The following is a 27,774-nucleotide window of genomic DNA, read 5'->3' as shown; positions in this document are numbered from 1 at the left end:
CTGTCAGACTAACAGCTGTCTGTCTGTCTCTCAGAGTGTAAGAAGTCACGACCATCAGTCCCTCCCAAGACTAGTGCATACAAAACCTCCGGCGTCCCGCGCTCCAAATCACCCGTCTCCGGTAAACTAACACACACACACACACACACACACACACACACACACACACACACACACACACACAAAGACACACACTAACTCATTCACACACACACATACACTCACACACACTCTGTCACTGTGAGCTGTATTAAAGTATTGGTTACTCATGAGTGTCTGCTGATGGTTTTTCAGCCAATGAGGTTCCGAGGAGCGACTCTCCCCCGATGAAGTCATCGCAGTCACCCTGCAGCCCCGGGACTCAACACAGCCGGAAGGTGTGTGTGTGTGTGTGGCTCTGCACACCTGTGCTCTGAGTGTGTGTTTGACATAATCTGTACTCCTCAGACATCCGTTCATGAAGCGTCTGCATCCCCAACGCCCTCCAGAGACCTCAACGATGAAGAAGACCTCAGTCCTGAAGGTAAAACACACACTCACACTCAAACACACTCACACACTAACTCAATCACACACATATACAAAGACACACACACACACACACACATACACACACACGTTTGTTTTTGTGTAAAGTGTGTTCATCCCATAGGTGTAATGGTTTATATACTGTACAAACTGTATATTCTCTGGCCCTACACCAACCCTACACCTAACCCTAACCCTCACAGGAAACTTTGTGCTTTTTTACTTTCTCAAAAAAACTCATTCTGTATGATTTATAAGTGTTTTGAAAAATGGGGACATGGGTTATGTCCTCATAAGTCACCCTCTCCTTGTAATACCTGTGTCATACCCATGACATTATACAGAGTTGTGTCCTGATATGACACAAAAACAAGAGCACACACACACACACACACACACACACAGACACACGAAGGCACTGACTCACACACATAAAATGAAAAAATAAAAAAAATTGAAAAGGGAAGCATTTTCTTTCAGCTAGTTTACATTTAGCTGATGTACTACAATAACTCAGCCCTGCAGTAGCTCCGCCCAGAGTGGAATCTTATTGGTCCATAATCCCACATAACTGCATATTAAACACCAGGTGTGTTTTGATTGGCTGTCATTGTGACATTCTCTCTCTCTCTCTCTCTCTCTCTCTCTCTGCAGTGAACAGTAATGAAGTTCAGTCGTCCGTCATCACTGAGAAGTATAAAGTGGGGAAGGTGATCGGTGATGGAAACTTCGCTGTGGTCAGAGAGTGTGTGGAGAGGTAAGAAGACTCATTATCTCTAGAACGAATGTGAATGGCTGAGATCTCATGTCATGTGTTCTGCTCTCAGGTCTACAGGACAGGAATATGCGCTGAAGATCATTGACAAGGCCAAGTGCAGCGGCAAGGTACGATTTCCAACAGCATGTTGTGTTTTGAGTTTTATAACTGTACTGCCTTCATGGTTTGATGTTTTGTATTGTTTAACAAAAAAATTTTAAATCAGAAAAAAGGATTTGAGATGCATGATCCGATTTGAGCGCTTCCAGACAGTGAATCAGTTTGCATGACAGATGCTAGTTTGATGACATTTACTGAAATAAGTGAAAAAAGTAGGATTTTTACAAATAAAATATCCATATTTTCATTCCAATTATAATATCCAAAACAAATCTAGAACATATCCAGGTTTACTGCTAACTGAAACACTCAATTAATGGGACTAGCTGCAGCTCAAAATACATGTTAGATGGAAACTGTGCTTTAATATCGAGTTTGTAGCTTAACTGACTAGTTTTGAAATAGTTTGACTGCAGTTCAGTTCAAGAGGAAATCAGCTGAAAGCACCCAGTCACCACACAACAGTGAAAACAAAGTAGTGATTCTGATTGGTTGATTGGTGTTGACAGGAGCACCTGATAGCCAATGAGGTGGCGATACTGCGAAGGGTTCATCACCCCAGCATCATCATGCTAATAGAGGAGCTGGACATGCCCACTGAACTGTACTTGGTGATGGAGCTGGTGAAGGTCAGTCTCACACACACACACACACACACACACACACACACACAGCAGTCCTAGTATGAGTAGTGTGTGACAGTGTTGTGTGTTTTCGAAAGGGAGGTGACCTGTTTGATGCCATCACTTCCTCCACAAAGTACACGGAACGGGACGCCAGCGCCATGCTGTTCAACCTGACCGGAGCACTGCAATACCTGCACAGAATGAACATCGTGCACCGAGACATTAAACCAGAGAACCTGCTGGTACACACACACACACACACACACACACACTCACACACACACACACACACACACACACTCACTCACTCACTCACACACACACTCGCACACACTTACTCACACACTCAAACACTGCTCACACACACACCTGCACACACAAACCCACACACACACACACTCACTCACTGCTCACACACACTCGCACACACACACACACTCGCACACACACACACACACACACACACACACACACACACACACACACACTCACACACACACACACACACACACACACACACTCACACACACACACACACACACACTCACACACACACACACACACACACACGCACACACTCACGCACTCACTTACTCGCACACACACTCGCGCACACACACACACACTCACTCACTCGCACACACTTACTCACACACTCACTCACTGCTCACACACACTCGCACACACACACACTGCTCACACACACTGCTCACACACACTCGCACACACACTCGCACACACACACACACACACACACTCGCACACACGCAATCACACACACACTCACTCACTGCTCACACACACTCACACACACACACTCACTCACTGCTCACACACACACACACACACACACTCACTCACTCACTGCTCACACACACACACACACACACACAAACTCACTCACTGCTCACACACACACACACACACACACACACACACTCACTCACTGCTCACACACACACACACACACACACTGTGTACAAACACTCATCTGTGGTGTGTGTGCAGGTGTGTGAGTATCCTGATGGCACTAAGTCTCTGAAGCTGGGTGATTTTGGGCTGGCGACGGAGGTGGAGGGACCGCTGTACACCGTGTGTGGGACGCCGACGTACGTCGCCCCGGAGATCATCGCAGAGAGCGGGTACAACTTATCCTAAAAGACCTCTAAAAGTTTCATATCCGATTACATTTCTGAGGTCTTGTCACACACAATCTCCTGCACGTCTTCTATCAGAGCGTTCGATCCAGTCAGAGATCTTTTAGTGTAGCTCTAGTCAGATCTTGTCTGATTGTGATCAAGTAAAGGTGAGAATAAGGTCAGTAATATCTCCAGATGAACTCTTCCTGGACTGAAGCAGCTCAGCTTTACTTGATTCTCCATCAATCATGTTTCAGAGTCTCAAATCTGATCCTCAGGATCTTTTGAGGAGCGTTTGTTTCCAGAAGCTTTACTTTCACTGTTCCTCAGCGGAGGAATGATCTGATTTACATCACAAGCAGCAGAATATCATCATAAATATCAGCATCTGCAGCAAATTCATATTTGTAGCTCAGTTTGTGTCTCTGAATAAACCTAAGCTGTTTTTTCCCTTCATATTCTCACTCTATCAGTCAATATGAGCCATAAAAACATAAAGCACACATGCAAAGTTTAAGCAAACTGTTTCTTATGATTAGTTTTAGTGAACTGGTTCACTTGGATGATGCATATCACTGAAGCAGTTCATAAAAATGATTCAGTGATTCTTTGTTAAGGATTTTAGGTGTTTAATAGTGAATTATTAATTTAATTTCTCATATAATTTTAATGCTTTCATCCTTAGTGTATACTTTGTGTATAAGTGATGTCTTTTCTGTGTATTTTTGTCGTGTTTTCCAGTATAAATATCGACATATTTTACTTGAATCAAGACACATTTACTGGAAATGCAAAATAGAATAATAATCCTAGTTTTCTTACCACAGAAATAGTGTAAATAAAGAAAGAAATAAAAATAGGCATTTTGCAGTGCATCAAAAACCCTCATCGCTTTTGTACCAGTGTTATTTTATTATCATTGATGTACTATTATAATGTTTTTATTATTAGTTTGAATTTTTCATTTTTTCTTTTTTTTGTTTCATTTTCTGTTCTGTCATTTTGATTTTTTATTAGATTATATCATCTGTAGCAAAGCTCATTTCCTTTTTTAAAGGTTAGTGCGACTAACTTAGAACCAGAGATTGTGCTGCTGCTGGAGTGTGTAGTGTTCATAGGAGTGTGTGTGTGTGTGTGTGTGTGTGCTGCAGGTACGGGCTGAAGGTGGACATCTGGGCTGCGGGTGTGATCACATACATCCTCCTGTGTGGCTTTCCTCCGTTCCGCAGCGAGAAGAACCTGCAGGAGGAGCTGTTCGATCAGATCTTACTGGGCAGACTGGAGTTTCCCTCGCCGTACTGGGACAACATCAGCCTCTCTGCTAAGGTTTGCAAAGAACAACCGCACAAACACAGAACAAACGCTCACTCAACGCCCACTTTTACTGTTTACTTTCAAATTTTGAAATGTTGAGCCACAGAATTAAAAAAAAGGTAGTTGCGAGTTAATATCTCACAATGCAGACTTTTGTTTCTTGCAACGCAAATTTGCAATTCTGAATTCAAATTGTGCAATTAACTTTACTACTTTTTTTTTAATTTTGTAGCACGAAAAAATCAGAACTGCGAGATGTGAACTTCTGAGAAAAAAAGTCACAATTACTAGTTTCTAGTTTCTAGCTTCTTTTATTCTGTGGCAGAAAACAAGCTTTCATAAGAATCTGATGTATCTTCTGCAGGATTTAATTGGGAAGATGTTGCAAGTGAATGTTGATGTTCGTTACACGGCTGACGAGGTGCTGGAACATCCCTGGGTACAGGTGAGGACACACACACACACACACTCTTACACTCTCTCTCTCTCTCTCTCTCACACACACACACACACACACACACACACTTACACTCTATCTCACACACACATGGACACACGCACACGCACACACACACGCACAAACACATGGACACACACAGACACACACACACGCACACACACACACACACACACACACACACGGACACACACAGACACACAAACACATGGACACACACACACACACACAGACACGGACACATGCATACACACACAGACAGACAGACAGACAGATGAACACACACACACACACACACACAAACACATGGACACTCACAGACACATGGACACACACAGACACACACACACACACACACACACACACACAGACAGACAGACAGACAGACTGACACACACACACACACACAGACAGACAGACAGACAGACAGACAGACGGACACACACACACACACACACACAGACACGGGCACACACAGACACAAACACACGCACGCACGCACGGACACACAGACACACACACACACATGCACGGACACACACACATGCACAAACACACAGACACACACACGGACACAAACACACACACACACAGACAGACAGACACGGGCACACACAGACACAAACACACGCACGCACGCACGGACACACAGACACACACACACACACAGACACACACGCACGGACTCACACACACACACATACAGACACACACGCACGGACTCACACACAGACACACACACACAAACACACAGACACACACACACACACAGACACACACGCACGGACTCACACACACACACACACACACACACACACACACAGACACACACGCACGGACTCACACACAGACACACAGACACACACACACACAAACACACAGACACACACACACACACAGACACACACGCACGGACTCACACACACACACACACACACACACAGACACACACGCACGGACTCACACACAGACACACAGACACACACACAGACAGACACAGACACACACACACGGACACACACTTTCTATTCATCTGTGAATCCTGAAAAATAAAATGCATCACAGTTTCCACAAAAATATTGTGCAGAACAACTGTGTTCAACATTGATAATAATCAGAAATGTTTCTTGAGCAGTAAATCATCATATTATTCTGATTTCTGAAGATCATGTGACACTAAAGACTGGAGGAATGATGCTGAAAATACAGCGGAGCATCACAGAAATAAATTACACTTTAACAGATATTCATAGAAAACAGCTGTTCCTTTTCAGGAACTCGAGCTGCGTCACGCGCTTTGGGGAACGTCCCTGATGAGACCGACTCTGAATAACGTGTGCAATCTTTCTAATGGAAGGGTGTGACGTCACGGGCGGGTTGACGACAGCGTAGCGACCAGGAAGCTATAAAGGCACCTGCCACGCAGCAGCTGGCTTCAGCTTCTTGTCCTTCAGCAAGCGCTCTGTGTGTGCATGTCTTTCTGTCTTGTCAGTCTTATTTATTGTCGTTTGTCACTATTAGCTGCTTTAAGTAGCTATAGTATGTCAAAGAGCAAAGCTAAGACTGGCATCTGAAGGGTGAATCCAGACCGCGTTCAGATTGTGTGTTCCTCCCTACTCAACAAAGCTAAACGTTAGAGGCGGGGATACACACGGTCTGTGCGTGGTCTGCCCGGGATCAAAGCGCGCTGCGTATGATTTCATGTGTGCTTCGACCCCGGACCCGGATGGCTCTCTTCGAGAAGTGAGCCTTCGCCAGCGTTCCTCGCGATACCGGTCCCACTTTCGCCGAGGTGGAGCTGCGCCGGCATTCGTTGGGTTCGCAGATCGATCTGCTGGAAGGAATGGAGACGGGCACGTCCTTATCTCCTACCTTACCCACCAGATCTGCCCGATTCCGGGGTTCGGAATCCTGAGCTTCGGTTCTTCCCCCCCGAGCAATCGGGCTTGACGCTCTGCCTTTCTTTCTCCGAGGAGATTGACACGGAGGGCGTCGGCGAGCTTTGAGGAGCTTTTTGAGCTTTGTTTACTTGTCTGATTGTTTGATTATTTTAAATTCTGAGGAATATGATGACTGTTATCTAACTTCGAGAAGTTCAATATATCACTTCAATGTGTATTGTATCACAATCCAGACCGTATTTACTTGTCTGATTGTTTGATTGCATTAAATTCTGAGGAATATTTGATTCATGAGTTATTTGATTCATGAAGTTAGATGTACTGGAGGGACTGCTGGGCGGGAGCAGCCCCCTCTGCATACAAACAGAGCGTTGCCGCTTTGGGACCAGAGGCTAAAGCAACAATCTGGGCCAGTGACTTCTCAGCCTAATCCGAATCCGATGGAGCGTACTTCAGGCTGGGAAGTCCACGGCCAAGAAGTCATGACGCATTTCGGTCACGACTACAGAGGGCGGCCCCTACTGGGGTAGAGCGGTGTCCACCTCATTACACGGTGCCCGTCTCACCTCAGTGCCCTCGGGAGGTGGGTCTGCCAACCCTGCCAGAGTTTCAGGGTGCAGCGGCTTCCAGCGAGCACTGCTCTCAGTTATTTCCGCCCATGAGCGTAGCGGAGCTGAGACGCTCGCTGCCCCTTCAGGGGCCTCTTACACCAGAGGTCAGTCTCGAGAGACTGATTCCCTTAGTACTTTAGTTAGCAGCGTGGAAACTACTGCCAAATGTATCTCAATGGGTCCTGCACACAGTAGAAAGAGGCTATCGCATTCAGTTCGGCCATCCACCGCCGACATTCAACGGGGTTACACTGACAATAGTCGGCCCCCGGCAGGCTCTGGTTATGGAACAAGAAGTGAATACCCTATTAAGGAAGGAGGACATTGAGGTGGTCCCTCCTCTAGACAGGGAGTCCGAGTTTATAGCCGGTATTTCATAGTTCCAAAGAAGACATCGAGATGTTGTTCTCGCACATATGGGGGAGCTGGGTTTGAGACTAAACGCCAAGAAGAGTGTACTTTCTCCAGTTCAGAGAACCACCTATTTAGGCGTAGTGTGGGATTCGACCACGATGCAGGCACGTCTGTCTCCTGCTCAGATTGAGTCGATCCTCACATCAGTTGAGAGAGTCAAAGAAGGCCAGTCACTCGCTGTCAAACAGTTTCAGAGACTGTTAGGGCTTATGGCAGCTGTGTCCAACGTGATACCTTTTGGCCTTCTGTACATGAGACCCCTACAGTGGTGGCTCAAGACCAAGGGATTTTCCCCGAGGGGAAATCCATTACGAACTATCAAGGTCACGCGGCAATGCCTTCGTGCCTTAGACATGTGGATGAAACCTTGGTTCTTGAATCAGGGCCCGGTGCTGGGAGCTCTTGGTCACCGTGTAATGCTAGCGACAGACGCGTCCCTCACCGGTTGGGGTGCGGCCATGAGCGGCCACCCTGCCCGCGGTCTGTGGAGCGGTCGCCATCTGACATGGCATACCAGTTGTCTAGAGATGCTAGCTGTGCATCGAGCATTGAAATATTTCCTCCCAGACCTGAGAGGTCCCCATGTGTTGGTGCGCACCGACAACACATTGGCGATTTCTTATATCAGTCACCAGAGAGAACTGCATTCGCGCCCCTTGTACAAGCTGGCACACCAGATCCTTCTGTGGTCCCAGGACAAACTCCTCTGATTCGGAGCAGTGTATATTCCTGGGAGATGGACTGTGGGAGCAGACATACTGTCGAGACAGGGGCCAAGGCCTGGGGGGCTTCACCCCGATGTGGTAAAGTAGATATGGAAAGTTTTTGGACCTCTTTGCGACTCAGGAGATATTGCAATGTCCCCTCTGTTTCTCTCTAGTTCATCCAGCTCCTCTGGGACTGGACGCTATGGTACAGACCAGGCTGAGGCTTCATCTGTACACCTTTCCCCCTATCGCTCTGCTCCCGGGAGTTCTGGCGAGAGTACGCCGGGACGGGGTCCGTCTTCTATTACTAGCCCCGTTCTGGTCAGGCCCGTTATGGCTCCCAGATCTGATCTCTCTCCTCGACGGCTCTCCATGGGAGATTCCGATCAGGACAGATCTACTCTCTCAGGCGCAGGGCAAAATAATTCACCCTTGCCCGGAGTTGTGGAAGTTGTGGGTGTGGCCAATGAGGGGGCACAGTTCATAGCTTCTGGTCTCTCAACCGAGGTTGTTGAGACCCTCCTCCAATCCAGAGCTCCCTCTACGAGGAAACTGTAGGCCCTGAGGTGGAAGCTCTTCACCTCATGGTGCAGAGACCGCCAGCTTGACCCTGTTAACTGCCCAGTTGGTACAGTTCTTGAGTTTCTCCAAGCTAGGCTCTCTGTGGGGTTAACTTACTCCACCTTAAAGGTGTACGTGGCGGCCATAGCTGCTTACCACGTCCCTTTCAACGGTCAGTAAGTGGGTAGACACCCCCTAGTTACACGTTTCCTCCGCGGTGCACTGAGGCTGAGACCTCCAGTACGGTCCCGTATTCCCCCGTGGGACTTGGTTGTGGTGTTAGAGGCTCTCTGTAAAGTTCCATTCGAACCAATTCAAGATATATCAGATAGACATCTGACCCTTAAGACCGCCCTGTTACTGGCTATTACTTCTCTAAAGAGAGTTAAAAAAAGTTTTCCTGCCTCTAAGCAGACCCTTAGTCGTTGGATAGTCGAGGCTATCAATGTATCCTATGAGTCCTCTGGTCTTCCCCTGCCTTTGGGAGCCAAGGCTCACTCCACTCGGGGTATTTCTGCCTCTAAGGCCTCTCTAGCAGGTGTGTCCCTCTTGGACATCTGCAACGCTGCGGGATGATCCAGGCCCTCCACATTTGCCAGATTTTATGACCTTGATATGCGAGCCACTCCGGGCTCTTCTGTTCTCTCGTCTTAGCTGTGCTCTTTGGATACACACTAGGCAGGGATTTGGAAGTCTGGCAGCATGGGCACATCGTTCCCCAAAGCGCTTGACGCAGCTCGAGTTCCTGAAAAAGGAACGTCTCAAGGTTATGAATGTAACCCTGGTTCCTTGAAGGAACGAGACGCTGCGTCGCAGAGCCATACTCCCGGCATCCCTGCCGGCGCTTGCTTCCTTACACGAAGCTGAAGCCAGCTGCGTGGCAGGTGCCTTTATAGCTTCCTGGTCGCTACGTCACCCCGCCCATGACGTCACACCCTTCCATTAGAAAGATTGCACACGATATTCAGAGTCGGTCTCGTCAGGGACATTCCCCAAAGCGCTTGACGCAGCGTCTTGTTCCTTCAAGGAACCAGGGTTACATTCGTAACCTTGAGACGTTTTACATTAGTATAATAATTCAGAATTTTTACTGTATTTTTGATCAAATCGATGCAGCCTCGGTGAGCAGAAGAGACTCTTTCATAAAATCGGACTCTTATGTAAATGTTGTCGTCTGAGCAGGACGATGCTGTGATGGACACCAACATGGAGTGTGAGAACAAAGATGCAGCTGAATCAGAAAACACACACAACAGCACCGCAGCAGAGGCTGAGGTGACACACACACACACACACACACACACTCTACATACCATAATTACCTTCAGCTCATACACTGCGTCTCGTTTCCTCTGTTACAGGTGGATCATCTCCAGGGTATCCTATATCTATGAATTATTTTTAAAGAAATTACTTTTATTTAGCATTAAGCTGATCAAAAGTGCCAAAGAAGACATACTTATAGAAGATAGTTGTAAATGTTGAGTGTAACATCTGATTGTTTCTGTGTAGATGACAGCTGGCAGTAATCTCTCTGGAGGCGAAGAAGAAGAGAAACCCTGATCGTGAACACAAACCTCAACACCCAGACCAGACCGGACAACCTTCTCTCTTCATCTTTTTATCTCATCTTCATTCCCTTTTATTAGTGTTGTGTGTGCGAAGTCAGCCATTGATTTTACTTAGCTCTCATATTTCAGTGTTCTAAACATCCGGTTTGTTAATTTCCAGAAACGTTTTTCTTGGTTCTGTTTGATCATTTTGCAAACAATTATGGCAGTGTTACTTTTGAATGTCTCTGAACATTCCAAAACTAGTAACATTTAAAAAACATTCTATTAACGTTCCTAGAAGAAGGTTCATCATCTGCTGTCTATGAGAGCATGTAAACCTGTGCTTAAGATCATGCAAGAATCTAGTCTTCGCGTTTGTTTTCTTCACTTCTGGTCTGGGTTTGTACGCAGGGCTTCGACTAAACCAGCGACCTCGACTTTTACTGCACTGTGTCCTGCTCTTGCCCCTTTTCTTTCTGTACATACGAGTCAGTGTTGGTGTCTGATCAGATGCATCATTAGAGTCTCATTTCAGACATTTGCATCTTTATACCTGAACTGAATGAGAACAAGACATTTGAATTGTGTTGCCAGATGTGTTACAAGTGTATGACTTTGCTTTACACCAAAACTTCAGTCTTTAGTGAATGAGGACGAGTGTGTGTGTGTGTGTTTTTATCTCCATGAAATGCCTCTGTTTTTAGAAGAACTGTTAAGTTAAAGTTTTTCTGAACGGCCGCATATGGTATTAACGGTATTGACTTTTGTACGGTGGCTGTTCGGGACCTTAAGCTCCTCGTAATTAGGCCTATTCTAATTATGGATTTATTTCATGTTTTGTTTTGTATTGCAACAATACATCATGAGTAGCTGATGAACCCTGAGATGAACACGAGTCTGTGTGTTTTATTGCATGTGAATGGTGTTTGAAATGAAGTGTGAATGCACTTTTTTGGGTTTAATTGCATTAATGTGACCGTTCCTCAAAATCACTATTTATGGGATGATACTTAAATACAGCCACTTTGTCATTGAAACAACCTGGTTTTCACAACTTTCTAAAATATCTAAATTAAAAAGCATCATTTAAAGAATTGTTTTTAATTGTATTTTCTGCAGTAGGCCAAAAGAATTTGGTAAAAATAATAGTTGTGTGGTTTCAACATCAGTCTACAGTGGATAACCAAACATGGTTTCTGGACATGGAACATCAAGTATAATACTGTTCAAAAATTTGGGGTCATTAAAAAAAAAGAAACGTTTAAAGAAATTTATAATTTTATTCATCAAGGACGCAAGACATTTATAATGTTACAAAGACTTAAATTTCAAATAAATGCTGTTCTTTTGAACTTTTTGTTCTTCTGTGAATCCTGAAAAATAAAATGCATCACAGTTTCCACAAAAATATTGTGCAGCACACCATTGATAATAATCAGAAATGTTTCTTTAGCAGTAAATCATCATATTATTCTGATTTCTGAAGATCATGTGACACTGAAGACTGGAGGAATGATGCTAAAAATACAGCTGCACATCACAGAAATAAATTACACTTTAACACAGATTCACACAGAAAACAGATGTTTTAAATTTCAAAAAATATTAAAATTTTTTTACTGTACTTTTGATCAAATAAATGCAGAGGAGACTTCAAAAACATTTTAAAAATATTACTGAACACAAACTTTGAACTTTTGGCCATTTTTATACTGAATATACATTTTACTAGTTATTACAAGGCTCTAAAATATTTCATCAAATAAGGATAAATATATAAAATTAAATCCTTATCCAGTAAATCATAAATGACTGGTATTGTACAGAAAAAGAAAAACCTCGACATGATGGGGTAATAAAGGACAGAACACATTTAATTGATATTTACATAACTGATCAGTTTAATGTTGGTTAAAACTGTAAACAAGTTAATCTGGCCTCTCTCACACACACACACACACACACACACACACACACACACACACACACACACATCAGTACAGGAGATCAACACGCTTTAAACATCCCCTCACTAACCTCATTTAACTGTATTACATGATCTAATAAAAGGCAAAATGCAGAAACGCTCATCGGGCACATGACAGGACGGCCCGTGTGTTCAGGGGTCCAGCAGCACTTGGATGTAGTTTTTGGGGACCATGCCACGTTTCCCGCCAGATTCTCCGAGGAACCCCTCAGCATCCATGTCCTCCAAATCACACACCACATCTCCTGCCTGCACACACACACTTTACAAATGCTGTTGATCTTTCTGTACTTACTGTAAATCAGTGAAACCAACTGTTTTAGAATTACATATATTTTATATATGAATATATTTGTAAATATATATACACATATATATATATATACACACACACAGACACACAGTTAAAAAGTATTTAATATATACATATTTTACATACTTAATTTTTCAAACATAAATTTATACAACATACATTCATTACAATTTTATAAATTATTGTGTGTGTATAAAAATATTTATTTTTGATGACCTTTTTTTTAATTCCATGAATTTTCCGGACCTGGAAACTACCATTTTTTAAATTCCTATACATTTCCAGGTTTTTCCATGAATGCTATAGTAAATCTCTGACAGACCTTCAGCTGGAGCTCATCCTCACACTCAGGAGTAAAATCATAAAGTGCTTGTCCTCTGATTCTCGCTCCTGCAGGGGGTGCTTGAGAGAAAGAGATGGCCTGTCAATCAAATGTTTCTCATGCTTATAAATTTATGATAACCACACACAGACTAGAGATGCATGATATATCTATATATTTGCATTTGACATTACTAGACAATTATTTGGGCATTAGTGGAAATGCATGACCATGGTTAAAATTTTATTAATCTGACTGTTCATTAATTCATAGAGTGAATGAAGAGGTATAATATCGATCACAAGTACAGTATGGAGTACCACAAGGCTTAATACTAGGACCACTGCTTTTCATAATTTGCATGTAACCCTAGAGAGATATCATCAAGAAACTTAGCTCGATGAATGCAATGGAATGGAAGATGATATTAAAACCTGGATGACTAGTAATATTTCCTTCCTGCTAAATTCAGAAAAAACAGGTATTAATTACTGGACCAAAAACCTCTGCATGTAATAACCTAGAAGCTGTCTAAGATTTGATGGCTGCTCCGTTAATTCTTCATCATCAGTTAGTAATCTAGATGTGCTATTAGATAGCAATCTTTCCTTTGAAAACCATGGTTCTAGTATTTGTGATATTCAGAATCAGAATCAGAATGAGTTTTATTGCCAGGTATGTTTACACATACGAGGAATTTGTTTTCATGATAGAAGCTCCGCAGTACAACAGAATAACAGCGACAGAACAAAAAACACATAATAAAATAATAAAATACAAATAAGTTGGTAAAGAATGACAATATACAAATTGACAATTGTATGGCAGGTATATTACAAAAAGCAGTTATGTATGTACAGGTGTATTATGTGCAAAATTTAAGTGTCCACAAAGTATGTGTGTTAGATGAATAAGTGTATGTGTATATAAATATAAATAGTTTAGTATGTTCCACAGTCAGTATCAAGTGTTCATTAGATGGATTGCTTGAGGGAAGAAACTGTTCCTGTGTCTGGTCGTTCTGGCGCTCAGTGCTCTGTAGCATCGAACATAATGCAGTCCAATGTTTACTGCATCGTCCACAGACCTGTTTGCTCTGTAGGCAAACTGAAGAGGATCCAGCAAGGGTCCAGTGATGTCCTTCAGGTGAGCCAGCACCAGTTTTTCAAATGACTTCATGACTACGGATGTTAAAGCCACAGGCCTGTAGTCATTTAGTCCTGTAATTATGGGTTTCTTTGGGATGGGGATGATGGTGGAGCGTTTGAAGCATGAAGGGACTTCGCACAGTTCCAGCGATCTGTTGAAGATCTTTGTGAAGATGGGGGCCAGCTGGTCAGCACAGGATTTCAGACAGGCTGGTGTAACATGATCTGGGCCTGGTGCTTTTTTCCTTTTCTGCTTCCTGAAGACCTGGCGCACCGCATCCTCGCTGATCTGTATTGCAGGTGTGGGGGAGAGGGGGGATGCAGGAGGTGTGAATGGTGAGAGCGCTTGATTGGAGAGTTACAGGATGGGTTGCAGGAGTTATGTTATGAACATAATTCATATGTTCATGACCTTATGCATGTTCATGACTTTTATGACATATAAAGCCCTGAATGGTTTAGCTCCTCAATACTTGTGCGACCTGATATCGCATAACAGTCCTTCACGTCCGCTGTGATATCAAAACTTTGTTGAACCTTCTTTTTCTGTGTTCTTCTGTACAGATGAAAATTTACTTTTCCTTCAGCCTGAGGTTTATTCATTACACTTTGTGGTGTGAAAGGGCTTTTACATTTGCTATAAATATAACTTCTTATATTAAAAATAACCAAGCCCTGCTCAGATTTAAAAAGTAACTCGAAAGTAACAAAACATTACTTTACATAAAAAGTAACTAAGTAACGCATTTAGTTACTTTTTTAGGGAGTAACGCAATATTGTAATGCATTTCTTTTAAAAGTAACTTTCCCCAAACACTGCACATGACACACCATCACATTTCTATAAATCAAATCCATTTAAAGATTGTTGGGCTGCATTAATTAAGTCACCAGGAACCGGGAACACTTCCCATAACACCCAACGTACTTGCTACATTGTAAAAAGAATGGCATCTACGCTAATATTAGTCTCTTTCATTCTTATTTCGAGGTCATCTTAGCTTCTTGCCACTGTGGCCTTTGGCATAGTTGACTTGACTCCACAGACACTATTGTAAGGGAACTTAACTGAGCTGGACAATAACATTAACAATGAACTGACTTTAACCGATAAACGGACTGCTTTCTATTATCCGCTTGCATTATAGGCACACCTTTTTCCTGCTTAACACTGCAAAAATGCGTTAACACAATCTCTATTGTATAAAGCGCTATACAAATAAAGGTGACTTGAATTGACTTGGAAATTAAGTGGGAGAATGTTTATTTACCAGAGCCAGATTCCAAAGACGTTTTTTTTGGCAATGCTTCAGTTTCCTCTACAGCCTGGATGAAATTGAGAGGAAAGATTCCGGTCTGTCCGTTCAGAAGGCCACGCCCCCACTCCTCATTTACATATTCTATTAGAGTGATGACATCACCCTCAGTGAAGGACAGCTCCCCCTCCTTCCCCTCAAATCTAAAACGGGCCACGACGCACCTGGAAACAGCAACACGGGAGTTGATTGTTTATGGATTGTAAAAGTTTTACATACTTCCATTTTGTGACTGATATTATTTTTAGTTACTTATATTATTTCGTGTAGCCTATGTAGTTAATAAGCATAGTTGTTAGTGTAATGTTAGTATTGTTAGAAGCATAGTTAGTTAGTAGCATAGTATTGCATCAGTTAGGATAGCTTCAAGTTAGCGTAGATTTATTTGCTAATAAATTATCTTTTTTTTCTCAGCATGTTTCACCTATTCTGTAGGTTTTGTTGAATCTGCTGCTCTGAGGGCTCGTCGTCTAGCAGAAGCCCACTGTCAGTCACATCTTGACCTTTGACCTCTGAGGGCCAGCGGTCATGGAGTGTGTTCAACTGTGTTTGTGGGACTGCATCATCCAGGACAATCAGGTGCTGCTCTTCCTGAAGGAGGAAATAATATTTCATGACATGAAATACAGCCTACAACATTGGCATAATTAGCAAGAGTGTGTGTGTGTGTGTGTGTGTGTACACTGACATGGAAAGATGTTTCCTCATATGGATCTTCTTGCTCTTTGCTGATATTCTCCAGCTCTGCTTCTCCTTGAAGAGCTTTGCTCTTGTGCACAAACACATAAACAGCATTATATGCCGTTTATTCATTTATAAATAGATTTAAAAAACGAAGAGATCATCAGATAATAACGTCTGACCTTTACTCATAACATCACAAGATTTCAGAACAGTGTTACTATTTTTTATATTTATAAGTTTAGCTTTATTTAATAAGATACTTTTTTATATGTCTACTTAACACTTTTTTGAAGGCTTGGAATAAAATGCATGATCACAATCCACCTTCACTGTATGGTAAACAATAGCTCGTAAGTCTTACAGGTTTATTATGACATCGTGGGCAGTAAATGACGACAAACACTTAACCCTTAAATAACACCCAGGAAATTTTCCTAGAGTTCTTCTCAAGTACTCACAGAATAGCGCTTGTAAAGTGGATGTCCTGGTTTGGGTCGGGGTGGGAGGGGCGGGCATCGCTTTGGCACCCTGCTGCCTGGCAGCTGATTGGTCGCAGCGGGGGAGGAGGAGGAGCCTGAAGGTTTGGTCACTTTGATTGGAGGAGGCCGGAGTGGGAGGAGTCTTCCGCTGCTGAGATAAAAACAGAGTATGATGGACGGGAAAAAAAACAAAACAGACACCCGATTTTGGAGTAAAAACGCTGCAGTACCCTGAAGGGAGAGGAGGAGTGGAGGTGTCAGAAGCTCTGGAAACATCCACCTGAACACACAAACAATCATCATCAACATAAAATACTCAAGCTAATATGAGAACTTCCTCATAAAGGTGGTTAATAAGCAGCTATAACTCACCTGTGAGGTGGACCGTGTCTTCCTCAGCAAAGGTGGAGGAGGTCGGGAGTGTTTGGGGACTGACGGACCTGGATATAATCACATGTGTTTATTAAGTTTTGATTGAGACGATAAGCAGACATTAGGGCTGCAAGATAAATCTAAATAATGTCAAAATCACAATATAGCTTAATGTGCTGTGATTTAATTAATTAAATACATGCACTACATGTATCAGTGAAGCATGACTTTGTGTTCATTTACACACAAACAGCTCATTGGTTTGTGGTAACCACATTTTAAATTGCTTTTATTGCAATCAAAAACATTTTATTTAATTTAATCCACAATTTGCGTAGCATTTTTTTTGGGGGGGGGGAATACAGTTGGTTATTACTCTGAATTCTGCAAACAAGCAAACTGCATTTACTGTGATCACAATTTTTACAATTCGATTCTTTCCGCAATATGTGCCAACAAGCAAAGCAAACCTTGAACTTATTTTTTTTTTTTATTGCATTTAATCACAATTTTTTCAGAAGAAATGCAATAAAAATTTTCCTGAAACCGTGCATCCCTACTAGCAAGTAAACTAGAAATCCAACAATTTACCAGACACCACTCACGTTTTCCAGCGTTCTTGTCAGTCACTGCTGATGTTTTCACTGGAGCGTTTATAGCTTGATCATCTGAATTTCTGCTCTCAGACGAGCTGGAGACCTCCGCTGCCATCTGCTGCCCGGGAGGAGTGCTGTCAGGACGGGCGGCTGGTGAAGGTTTGGCGGATGGAGAAGATCTGGACTCTGGTAGACTCTGGAGTTTGTTCAGAAGGGGTCTGGGTGCTGGTACTGGTGGACTCAGGGGTTTGGGGGGGTTTTGCTCAACAGTAGTTTCACTGGCATCAAAAACCTCAAAGACAGATGGTTTTAGGGCGAGCTGGGATTTCGATTTCTGAGTTCTAGGTCGTGGTTTTGGTCTATTTAATGGTTCTACAGGTTCAGGTGTTATAACGGTGCATGGTGCATCGCAAACACCTGGATTTTCATCTTTTTCTATATTGCTTGCATCACTTTGTTGACTTTCTTCATGTTGGACAGGTGTTGCGTCTAAACCAAACACTTCCAGGAGGTCTTTCAGGTATTTGCTGGAGATGTCCGACGGAGCATCATCGAACCCGGCGAAAATGTTCTCGGCGCCGTCATCCTTCAGACGCACAAGAGTCTGAACTTTCACCTCCCTCATCATCGGCTGGTCCAGGACGTCCTCGCTGGGTCGTAGGGCGACTCTGGAGCGCGGCCGAGGTCTGGGACGTACGCTCGGTGCCTCTTTTATCGGGTCACCTGGGGAATCGAGGTTGATCTGAGTGGAAGTGGTGGTGATGGTCTATGGGAGTGATGTCATCGATGATGTCATCGAAGTCCGTCTGGACGTGATGCATTATCTACTTAAATATGCCCTAAGTTGCATACATTTACAGAAAATAAATCTGAACACTGAATAAAGCAAGGAGCTAAATTTTAATTAGATTTTGTTGACATATTAGAGTTAAAGGTTTTTATAGAGGGGGACTTTAGACATCTTTTTTTATAACTCCATAAATCAGAAAATACTGTCAACATACAGGAAACTAATTTGGCATGTTTTTAGGAATAATATGTATATGTCATATAAATCAATCCAAATTATATATTAACAAACCCCTCAGTAAAAACCTTCAGAATATAGAGAGAAACAATAATACTGTAAAATTTGGTGTGTGTAAGTGTTGCTAAAGTGGAGGAAAAACCTTTGAAGACGGCAACCGATAAAGTGCAATAAAATAAACACTTAAAAATGCATATTATGGTTATTTTCTTTCCACTAGTCTGAAAGAAGACAAGTTATGGAAACAAAATCTTAAAATTGACCATTGCATGTGATGCCTGATCTCATGTCTTCATACCTGGACGAGCAGCAGAGGATTGTGGGCCGGGGGAGTCTTTGTGTGTCTGCGTGTCGATGGTGCTGGTAGAGTGACGAGATGATGGAGATGAAGATAACGAGGCGGAGGGGTGAAGACTTTGCTCACGGCTCTTTTCTCGGATCACCTGCTCGTAGGAAGGAGGCGGGAGCTGGGGAGGAGGAGCACGATCAATCAATCAATCAAATACATGAAAGGTTCCACACATGTATCTGAAGCTCCACCCACCTGCACTGTCGCCGAGCCTGCAGCCCAAGTGGGCGGGGCCGGGGGCGGGGCTGGAGGAAAGGCCCCAGAATCCCCTGGGAACCATGTATTGGACAGCAGTGGTTCAGCAGAGAGGATGGTGATTTGTGGACGCCTGCTGCATGACATGACGTGTTAATAACATCACCTTCCTCAATCTGATCCCCCGTTTAAAACAACTAGTTAATAACCCTCGCAGAACTAGAATGAGAGCTGAATGAAGGCATGAAACATGCTTTATGAGTCTCACTATGTGATATTTTAGTACCGTTCAGATACTATTACAGTTTATAATAATATGCATTTACTAATACATATTTTGAATTAGTTTTTTTTATATTAATTTGTATTTATACTAATCAGTATAGTATTTTTATATGTTTAGTTACATTTTTTGTAAAAAAAAAAAAAATGTATACATTTTTATTTCAGTTTTAGTTATTTTACTACACCAACTAAACATGTAGATAAACTAAATAGATTTTTTTTAGTACCTTTCTTTTGTTTTAATTAACTATAAGAACCCCGGTAAAGAGAAAATGTTTAAAATCCGAAGCCATTTAATTAATTGGTATTAATGTGACAATCAGAGGTTATTTAAATATATTTAAAAAATTACATACATTCCTGAAAAAAAAACACTGAAAATGCTAAATTAATGACATAAAATAACAAGAAACAGACGAGAATATCCTTTTTAACAACATTACATATAATATAAAACAAACACACTTTTTACAACATGAAACATCACTCTAATTCATAAAAGTAACAGATTTATTATTATTTTGATGTATTCTTTAGAATATTAATGATTTTTTTTATTTGGTTATAAGAAGGTCATGCTATATACACACACACACACACACACAGACACACTCACACTCACACACACACACACACACACACAAATTAAAACGATCAATTGTGGCTCTAATTCAAGCACAACAATACAAGTATTTTTGTCCCTAATAAATCACATGGGTTTGTTTACAAGGGAAACGACAGTGTCAGCAAAGAGGTTGAGATCAGATTGAAGAGGTAATAATGAAACCGAAAGTAAAAATCAAGCAAAATCAAAGAGGCGTAATCTGACCTGCGCTCTCGCTGAGGGTCACTCGGAGAGCTCGTTCTCGCTGATGCTGTGTAGTTTCCAACAAAACACACAAACACAAAAACCAAACTGGCATGCAAACATCTGACAGCACGTACAAGACACACCGAATTGCCAAAAACATGCTACGACAGGCGGACTCACTGCGTTTGATGATAGCTGTGATGGAGGAAAGCGGCCCTTGGCTGGAAAAGTGAGAGAAACACAGATTTTTTCCACTGATTTAATGACTCAAGGCCAGTTTTCCCCGTTGTTTTCCAGTGACATGACTGGAAACACATTTTACGGTTACATAACACACACACACACCACACCCAAACCCCCCAGACACAGGCTTTCCTTAAACACACACACACACACACACACAATGAACACAAAACACAACTTTTTGACTTCTTACAATCAGGAAAAGCTAATTATAACACAGTTAAAATCACATTTCACCCCTAAGCAAGACGAAGAAATATTCTTGCATGAAGAAAATAAATCAAATCAAGATCCTTATTAATGTTTGGATTCAAAAATTAAGGTTTACATTTAAAAATCAAGTTTTTCGTCCAAATTGTCTTTTTTTTATGCATCCAGAGTTTTTAGTTTTATGTTATTCACAATGCTTTGTACTGCGATGCAGTCATTTAAAAATGAATAAATAATAATAATGTAACACAGTGACTTATAAATCAACATAAATTACAGGCAGTACAACATATTTTTATGAAGTTTAAATACTTTGTAATTTTATGATCTATTTTGGTTTATTTTTCAGTGCTGTAATTTTGAGTTAAATATGTTAAGAAATGTGTAAAATTGTAAAAATAAATAAATAAATAAATACATAAATGTAAAAAATAAATAATAAAAAAACTTCTAAACTAGGTATAAACATTTATCTTTATTTTTCAGTGCTGTAATGCGCAAGTTGATAAATACTTTATAGTTTTATGATCTATTTCTGTTCATTGTCTGGTGCTGTAGTTACATGAATGTAAATGTGCAAAATTGGCAAAAAATAAATAAAAAAAATCTAAAAATTATCTAAAAAATTTAATAAAAACCTTAAAATAGGCATAAATTATTTATCATTTTTATGTTCAATTTGTTTATTTTTCAGTGCTTTAATGAGAAGTGAAGTGGGTGGAAATGTGTTAAATAATAATACAAAATTATAAACGTAAAAAAAAATAGGCATGAATGCTTTAAAAAAAAATTTTTTTATCAATTTGTTTATTTTTCAGTGATGTCATAAGGAGTTCAATGTGTAGAAATATGCTAAATAGTATTTTTTAATATAAATATATATATATATATATACAAATAATTTCCTCATACTGATCAAAACAAATATTTAGCTCTTACCTGGAGTGGCGCGGATCAGGTTTGTTTCTGTCTGAATGCTCTGCAAACACACACACACACACACACACACACACAGAATGGCTCAATAATGACTCTGTTTGTATAAATAACAGTGTTCAGCGGTGACAACAGCAGATTTCAGATGTTTCTCGACAGAAAAGGCCTGACGATTCATCAGGCTGTTACTGACAGATCCCTGCACACTGACATGATCCCAGAGAGAAACACTCTCACTGAGACACTACAACAAACCACAGACACACAGTGTGACACACGGGGGGGGGGGGGGGGGGGGTCATGATCACATGACCTCAGACTCGGGTCACATGACACACTCAGAGCTGCAGGTTTAGCTGCTCATGTCTCCATACACACACTTTACAGAAACATAAACCACTAGTGAATCAGCTGACGGCTCTCTTCACATCCAGGACACACTGTGTGTTTATTTGATGAATATTGAGGGTTGGACTGAGGAATTCCCCTGAAGAAACAGAGCTGAGAGACTGCAGCGAAACTGAAATCCACGTGACAGTTTCAGCCCAGGACAAAGCAGATTCACAATTCATATCATATGCAGAGGAAACAACAATCCATCAATCAGAAATAAATTACACTACTGCACAACAACCAGCAGACAAATGCATAACACTCTTTTAAATTATATTACATTTAAATGACACACACACACACACACACACATATATATATATCATTTTATTATTAGTATGCTGTTTAAATATAATAATACTTAATACTAAACAGAAATGATACATGGCTTAAAATAGAAATTTCTGTAAATTTAACCAAAGAACATAAATAGTATATAGTAATCATTTAATAATTAGTAAAATTACTTAATGATGTAAAAATATATAAATAGCGATAATTATTTATATACACACACACACACACACACACACAAAAGTATCACTATTTATATTTTCACACTCACATTATTAAATAATTGTCCTTATTATTTTATATATATATATATATATATATATATATATATATATATATATATATATATATATATATATATATATATAAAATTATGATGCCTCTTTATGAGCTAACTGAAAATATAATCAAATAAAACTAAAAAGAAATGGTATGTGACCAGAAAATTTAAATAAATTGAATAATAGCTATACATTTAAACATAATTTTAATTGACTTTAGTTTATATATATATATATATATATATATATATATATATATATATATATATATATATATATATATATGTGTGTGTGTGTGTGTGTTTTATAATACCTATGCCTTTTTAATTAGTTCACAAGTATTAGTATCAAAATCATCGTTAAAATTAACTAAATAATCAAGTGCTAAGGGTGATTACAAATGGTGAAAAGTAAATTATAACAAAAAATGTTATTGGCGTCTGCGCGGATTTTAATTGTTTGTTTGTTTGTCGCTCGCGCGTACCTGCGCTCCGTGTCGCGCGCAGACGCTCCTCGTCCTCCTCAGCTCGTGCCTCCGCCATACCGGAGAAATACGGTTATTTACCGACTAAAACACCACGACAACAGATCTGAACTGCATTCCTCCTCGGACTCGGATGTAAAGTTTCTCCTCACAGAAGCCGATGCTGACGAGTTTCTGTTTTCTATCGAAACGACTGAAGAAACTCTATTGTCAGGTCGCGCGCACGTCAACAGGAAGCTCTTTTGTCCATGTGAAGGAGAAAAGGGAGGCTCCAAACATCGCACGAGGATGCCAACAGCTCCATGCATTCTGCCAGATTTCTCATGGAGGTGTGATTATTACAAAAACAGTTTTTTTCAAAGACATAATAATACATACCAGTCAAGATGTAGGCTACTAATTTTCCACATGTTAGAATAAAGTGCAGAATAATAAGACCAAATAAACGTTTACAGAACATTGTAGAGCTTTTTTTCGTTTATTTATTTTGTTTATTTGGTGACAACTGAAAAGGAACCAACATAAAACATCACCTCATGGTTATTTTGGGGATTTTTTTTATCGATTTATTTTAATTGTTTATTATTAACTTTCCCAGAACATTGCAGGGGTTTTATTATTATTATTATTATTATTAAATTATTATTCAGCATGGACACAATAAATTTATCCAGTGTAAAAACAGATGATTTCTATCTTTCTATTGATCTGTGAATCGTGAAAAATAAAATTAGTCACAGTCACCACTAAAACATTGAGCAGCACAACTGAGGAACAGAGGAATCAAACCACAAACCAAACGCTCTGATGTAACAAACCAGTAAAGATAATATAAACTGGAGTCACTCCGCACTAACTGCGAGATATTAAGGATTTAACTTCCCTGCGGAAATTCACAGGTGTTATAGATATTATAGATTGATAAATCTGAAGTGTAAATGTTTGAAAACTTGGGTGAAACACTGATTACTGTCATTTTACTATCATAACTTGTCATAACTTCAAAGCACGGATCGTGAGGCATTTGATTCAGTTCGGGACTTCGGAGCCTGTTCGCGACTTTTCTTTTAAAAAATGTATTCATCGAAGAATCCTGAAAAAAGTGTCACAGCTTCCAAAATAATATTTGGCATCAGCTATTAATAATTCTAATAATATATCATCATATTAGACTGATTTCTGGAGATCACGTGACACTGAAGACTGGAGGAGTGATGCTGAAAATAAAGCTGCACTTCACAGAAATAAATTATATTTTAAAGGATATTAAAATAGAAACCATTATCTGAATCAACCGAGTCGCGAAAAGGCTCCGAAGTCCCGATCTGAATCAAACGAGTCGCGAAAAGGCTCCGAAGTCCTGATCTGAATCAAACGAGTCACGAACAGGCTCCGAAGTCCCGATCTGAATCAAACGAGTCGCTAAAAGGCTCCGAATCCCAATCTGAATCAAACGAGTCACGAACAGGCTCCGAAGTCCCGATCTGAATCAAACGAGTCACGAACAGGCTCCGAAGTCCCGATCTGAATCAAACGAGTCACGAACAGGCTCCGAAGTCCCGATCTGAATCAAACGAGTCGCGAACAGGCTCCGAAGTCCCGATCTGAATCAAACGAGTCACGAACAGGCTCCGAAGTCCCGATCTGAATCAAACGAGTCGCGAACAGGCTCCGAAGTCCCGATCTGAATCAACCGAGTCGCGAACAGGCTCCGAAGTGCCGATCTGAAAACTTCGACTAACGAATGTAAAAAATAAATGCATTTTAATATAGTAAAAATAATTAAGATTGATCTTCCTCTATATTATATTAACAGCCTAACTTTTAACGAGCAATGCACCATAAGATCACCTTTACACTATAAAAAAACATTATATTTCAGCCTATATTAATAACCTCTATGTAAAAAAACATACTATTACGTTATTAAATCATAATTAGTTTTTAAACACTGACAGGAACTTTCAGATCTGATTCCAAAGTTACTGCGTTTATAAAACAACTCTACGAAAGACTCAGATCACGTATCTAAAAATAAATCGCTATAGTTAAAGAGAAATAATAAGAGGAGTGAAGTTTCCTACCGTTCTGCTGTGTTTGGTCCTCACGCGCGTCTGACGCTCCGCGGCGCGTGTCCGCCCCTCACACGCGCGTTTACAGCGATAAATTAATCATCTGTGCTAATTATTATACAGTTACTTCATTGTCAGCTTCAGGTACTTCATTTATTATTGTTCAATGAACTGTTTGAAACAAAAAAAGGTTGTATTTCAGTGTCTCTGCAGGGTATTATAGAGCAACAGCGACACCTGCTGTCGACACGTGGTTTTTGGTAGTGATGCTACAGTCAAAAATCAGTAATAATTCAAACTTATCAAAATAAAATATATAAAATAATGGTTTCTATTTTAATATCCTTTAAAATATCATTTATTTCTGTGAGAAAAAAAAACATAATAAATCATTCTGATCCCAAACTCTGACCAGTGTGTGTGTGTGTGTGTGTGCGTGTGTGTGTGTGTGTGTGTGTGTGTGTATAGCACTTACACACTAATCCCCACAATAATAAATATGTTAAATACTCATCTGAAGAGGAAACTATGTTGCATCATAATGAAAGGATGTGTGACGTACACTTTTCTGTAAACTGAGCCAAACATTTTCACTGATTTAGGGTTGAGTAACAATATTTACTGTATTGCGCAAGTTACTTCATACTTAGATATAATTTTATATGCAATATTACCTTTTCTTTTCATCATCATCTTTAAGAGTTCATTATCATTTCTGTTCAACTTTATTTCTCAGTTGATGAATCCATCCACAATTCATAAAACACAACACATGCAACTGAGGTACAATAAGTATTGACTTCCAAAAGTAATTGAAATCATTTAAAAATCAAATCGACAGGTAAAAAAAGCCTCAGATCCAAATATTCATTTATCACCAATGAACTGTTTCACAAAAACTTCCTGCTCCGATGTCCAGATCTGAATTTAAAGAAAATCACAAACAGGCTCCGAAGTCCTGAACTGAATCAACCGAGTCGCGAACATGCTCCGAAGTCCCGAACTGAATCAACCGAGTCGCGAACAGGATCCGAAGTCCCGAACTGAATCAACCGAGTCGCGAACAGGCTCCGAAGTCCCGAACTGAATCAAACGAGTCGCGAACAGGCTCCGAAGTCCCGATCTGAATCAAACGAGTCGCGAACAGGATCCGAAGTCCCGAACTGAATCAAACGAGTCGCGAACAGGATCCGAAGTCCCGAACTGAATCAACCGAGTCGCGAACAGGATCCGAAGTCCCGAACTGAATCAAACGAGTCGCGAACAGGCTCCGAAGTCCCGATCTGAATCAAACGAGTCGCGAACAGGATCCGAAGTCCCGATCTGAATCAAACGAGTCGCGAACAGGATCCGAAGTCCCGAACTGAATCAACCGAGTCGCGAACAGGCTCCGAAGTCCCGAACTGAATCAAACGAGTCGCGAACAGGCTCCGAAGTCCCGATCTGAATCAAACGAGTCGCGAACAGGCTCCGAAGTGCCGATCTGAATCAAACGAGTCGCGAACAGGCTCCGAAGTCCCGAACTTAATCAAACGAGTCGCGAACAGGCTCCGAAGTGCCGAACTGAATCAACCGAGTCGCGAACAGGCTCCGAAGTGCCGATCTGAATCAAACGAGTCGCGAACAGGTTCCGAAGTCCCGATCTGAATCAAACGAGTTGCGAATAGGCCCCGAAGTCCCGATCTGAATCAAACGAGTTGCGAATAGGCTCCGAAGTCCCGATCTGAATCAAGCGAGTCGCGAATAGGCTCCGAAGTGGTACATTTTTTGTGGAAACTTCGACCAACGAAAGTAAAAATAAATGCATTTTAATATAGTAAAAATGATTGAGAATGATCTTTCTCTATATTATATTAACATCCTAACGAGCAATGCACCATAAGATCACTTTTACACTATAAAAAAAACATTATATCTGAGCCTATATTAATAACTTCTAGTCTATGTAAAAAAAACATACTATTACGTTATTAAATCATAATTAGTTTTTAAACACTGACAGGAACTTTCAGGTCTGATTCCAAAGTTACTGCATTTATAAAGCAACTCTATGAAAGACTCAGATCACGTATCTAAAAATAAATCGCTATAGTTAAAGAGAAATAATAAGAGGAGTGAAGTTTCCTACCGTTCTGCTGTGTTTGGTCCTCACGCGCGTCTGACGCTCCGCGGCGCGTGTCCGCCCCTCACACGCGCGTTTACAGCGCTAAATTAATCATCTGTGCTAATTATTATACATTTACTTCATTGTCAGCTTCAGGTACTTCATTTATTATTTTTTATTAAAAT

At 40.9% G+C, this 27,774-nt stretch overlaps 2 protein-coding genes and 1 long non-coding RNA gene across 3 annotated transcripts in view; 2 read left to right on the top strand and 1 right to left on the bottom strand.

The window, feature by feature from the left end:
• The window catches only part of LOC132129570 (serine/threonine-protein kinase DCLK2-like), a 19,125-nt gene extending 8,292 nt beyond the window's left edge, over positions 1–10,833 (top strand). Inside the window, exons 4-15 of the mRNA XM_059541197.1 lie at positions 35–121; positions 295–377; positions 448–523; positions 1,183–1,285; positions 1,356–1,413; positions 1,915–2,034; positions 2,127–2,273; positions 3,040–3,173; positions 4,322–4,496; positions 4,849–4,929; positions 10,318–10,410; positions 10,648–10,833. Of these exons, the coding sequence (XP_059397180.1) occupies positions 35–121; positions 295–377; positions 448–523; positions 1,183–1,285; positions 1,356–1,413; positions 1,915–2,034; positions 2,127–2,273; positions 3,040–3,173; positions 4,322–4,496; positions 4,849–4,929; positions 10,318–10,410; positions 10,648–10,698 (1,208 nt within the window). The 3' untranslated portion in view covers positions 10,699–10,833. The remainder of the gene's footprint in view (positions 1–34; positions 122–294; positions 378–447; positions 524–1,182; positions 1,286–1,355; positions 1,414–1,914; positions 2,035–2,126; positions 2,274–3,039; positions 3,174–4,321; positions 4,497–4,848; positions 4,930–10,317; positions 10,411–10,647) is intronic.
• A 4,888-nt stretch (positions 10,834–15,721) lies between these two features.
• LOC132129558 (SH3 domain-containing protein 19-like) lies at positions 15,722–23,725 on the bottom strand. The gene is made up of 14 exons (XM_059541182.1): positions 23,414–23,725; positions 21,965–22,004; positions 20,753–20,793; positions 20,591–20,636; positions 19,477–19,609; positions 19,220–19,399; positions 18,359–18,671; positions 17,915–18,277; positions 17,310–17,377; positions 17,168–17,217; positions 16,917–17,085; positions 16,463–16,543; positions 16,199–16,365; positions 15,722–15,938 (listed from the first exon to the last, which is right to left on the bottom strand). Exons 1-14 carry the CDS (start codon positions 23,469–23,471, stop codon positions 15,722–15,724), a joined length of 1,926 nt encoding a protein of 641 aa, XP_059397165.1. The 5' UTR covers positions 23,472–23,725.
• A 1,826-nt stretch (positions 23,726–25,551) lies between these two features.
• LOC132129527 (uncharacterized) lies at positions 25,552–26,159 on the top strand. The gene is made up of 2 exons (XR_009428538.1): positions 25,552–25,675; positions 25,761–26,159. It is a non-coding gene; the product is annotated as an uncharacterized LOC132129527 (long non-coding RNA).
• Positions 26,160–27,774: the final 1,615 nt, after the last annotated feature.

Source organism: Carassius carassius, chromosome 46, assembly GCF_963082965.1.
Source record: "Carassius carassius chromosome 46, fCarCar2.1, whole genome shotgun sequence".
Taxonomy (NCBI): Eukaryota; Metazoa; Chordata; class Actinopteri; order Cypriniformes; family Cyprinidae; genus Carassius; species Carassius carassius.
The sequence above is the reverse complement of the archived record's forward strand: the minus strand, read 5'-3'. Positions and strand labels throughout refer to the sequence as shown.

What these genes read in the sequence shown, in the direction of transcription:
- LOC132129558 (XM_059541182.1), bottom strand. Translation starts at nt 23,471, where the DNA reads ATGGCGGAGGCACGAGCTGAGGAGGACGAGGAGCGTCTGCGCGCGACA. An exon ending in GCGCGCGACACGGAGCGCAG is followed by an intron (nt 22,005 to 23,413) that starts GTACGCGCGAGC and finishes GTGTGTTTGCAG; the next exon opens with AGCATTCAGACAGAAACAAA. An exon ending in CACTTTACAAGCGCTATTCT is followed by an intron (nt 16,544 to 16,916) that starts GTGAGTACTTGA and finishes TTTGTGCACAAG; the next exon opens with AGCAAAGCTCTTCAAGGAGA.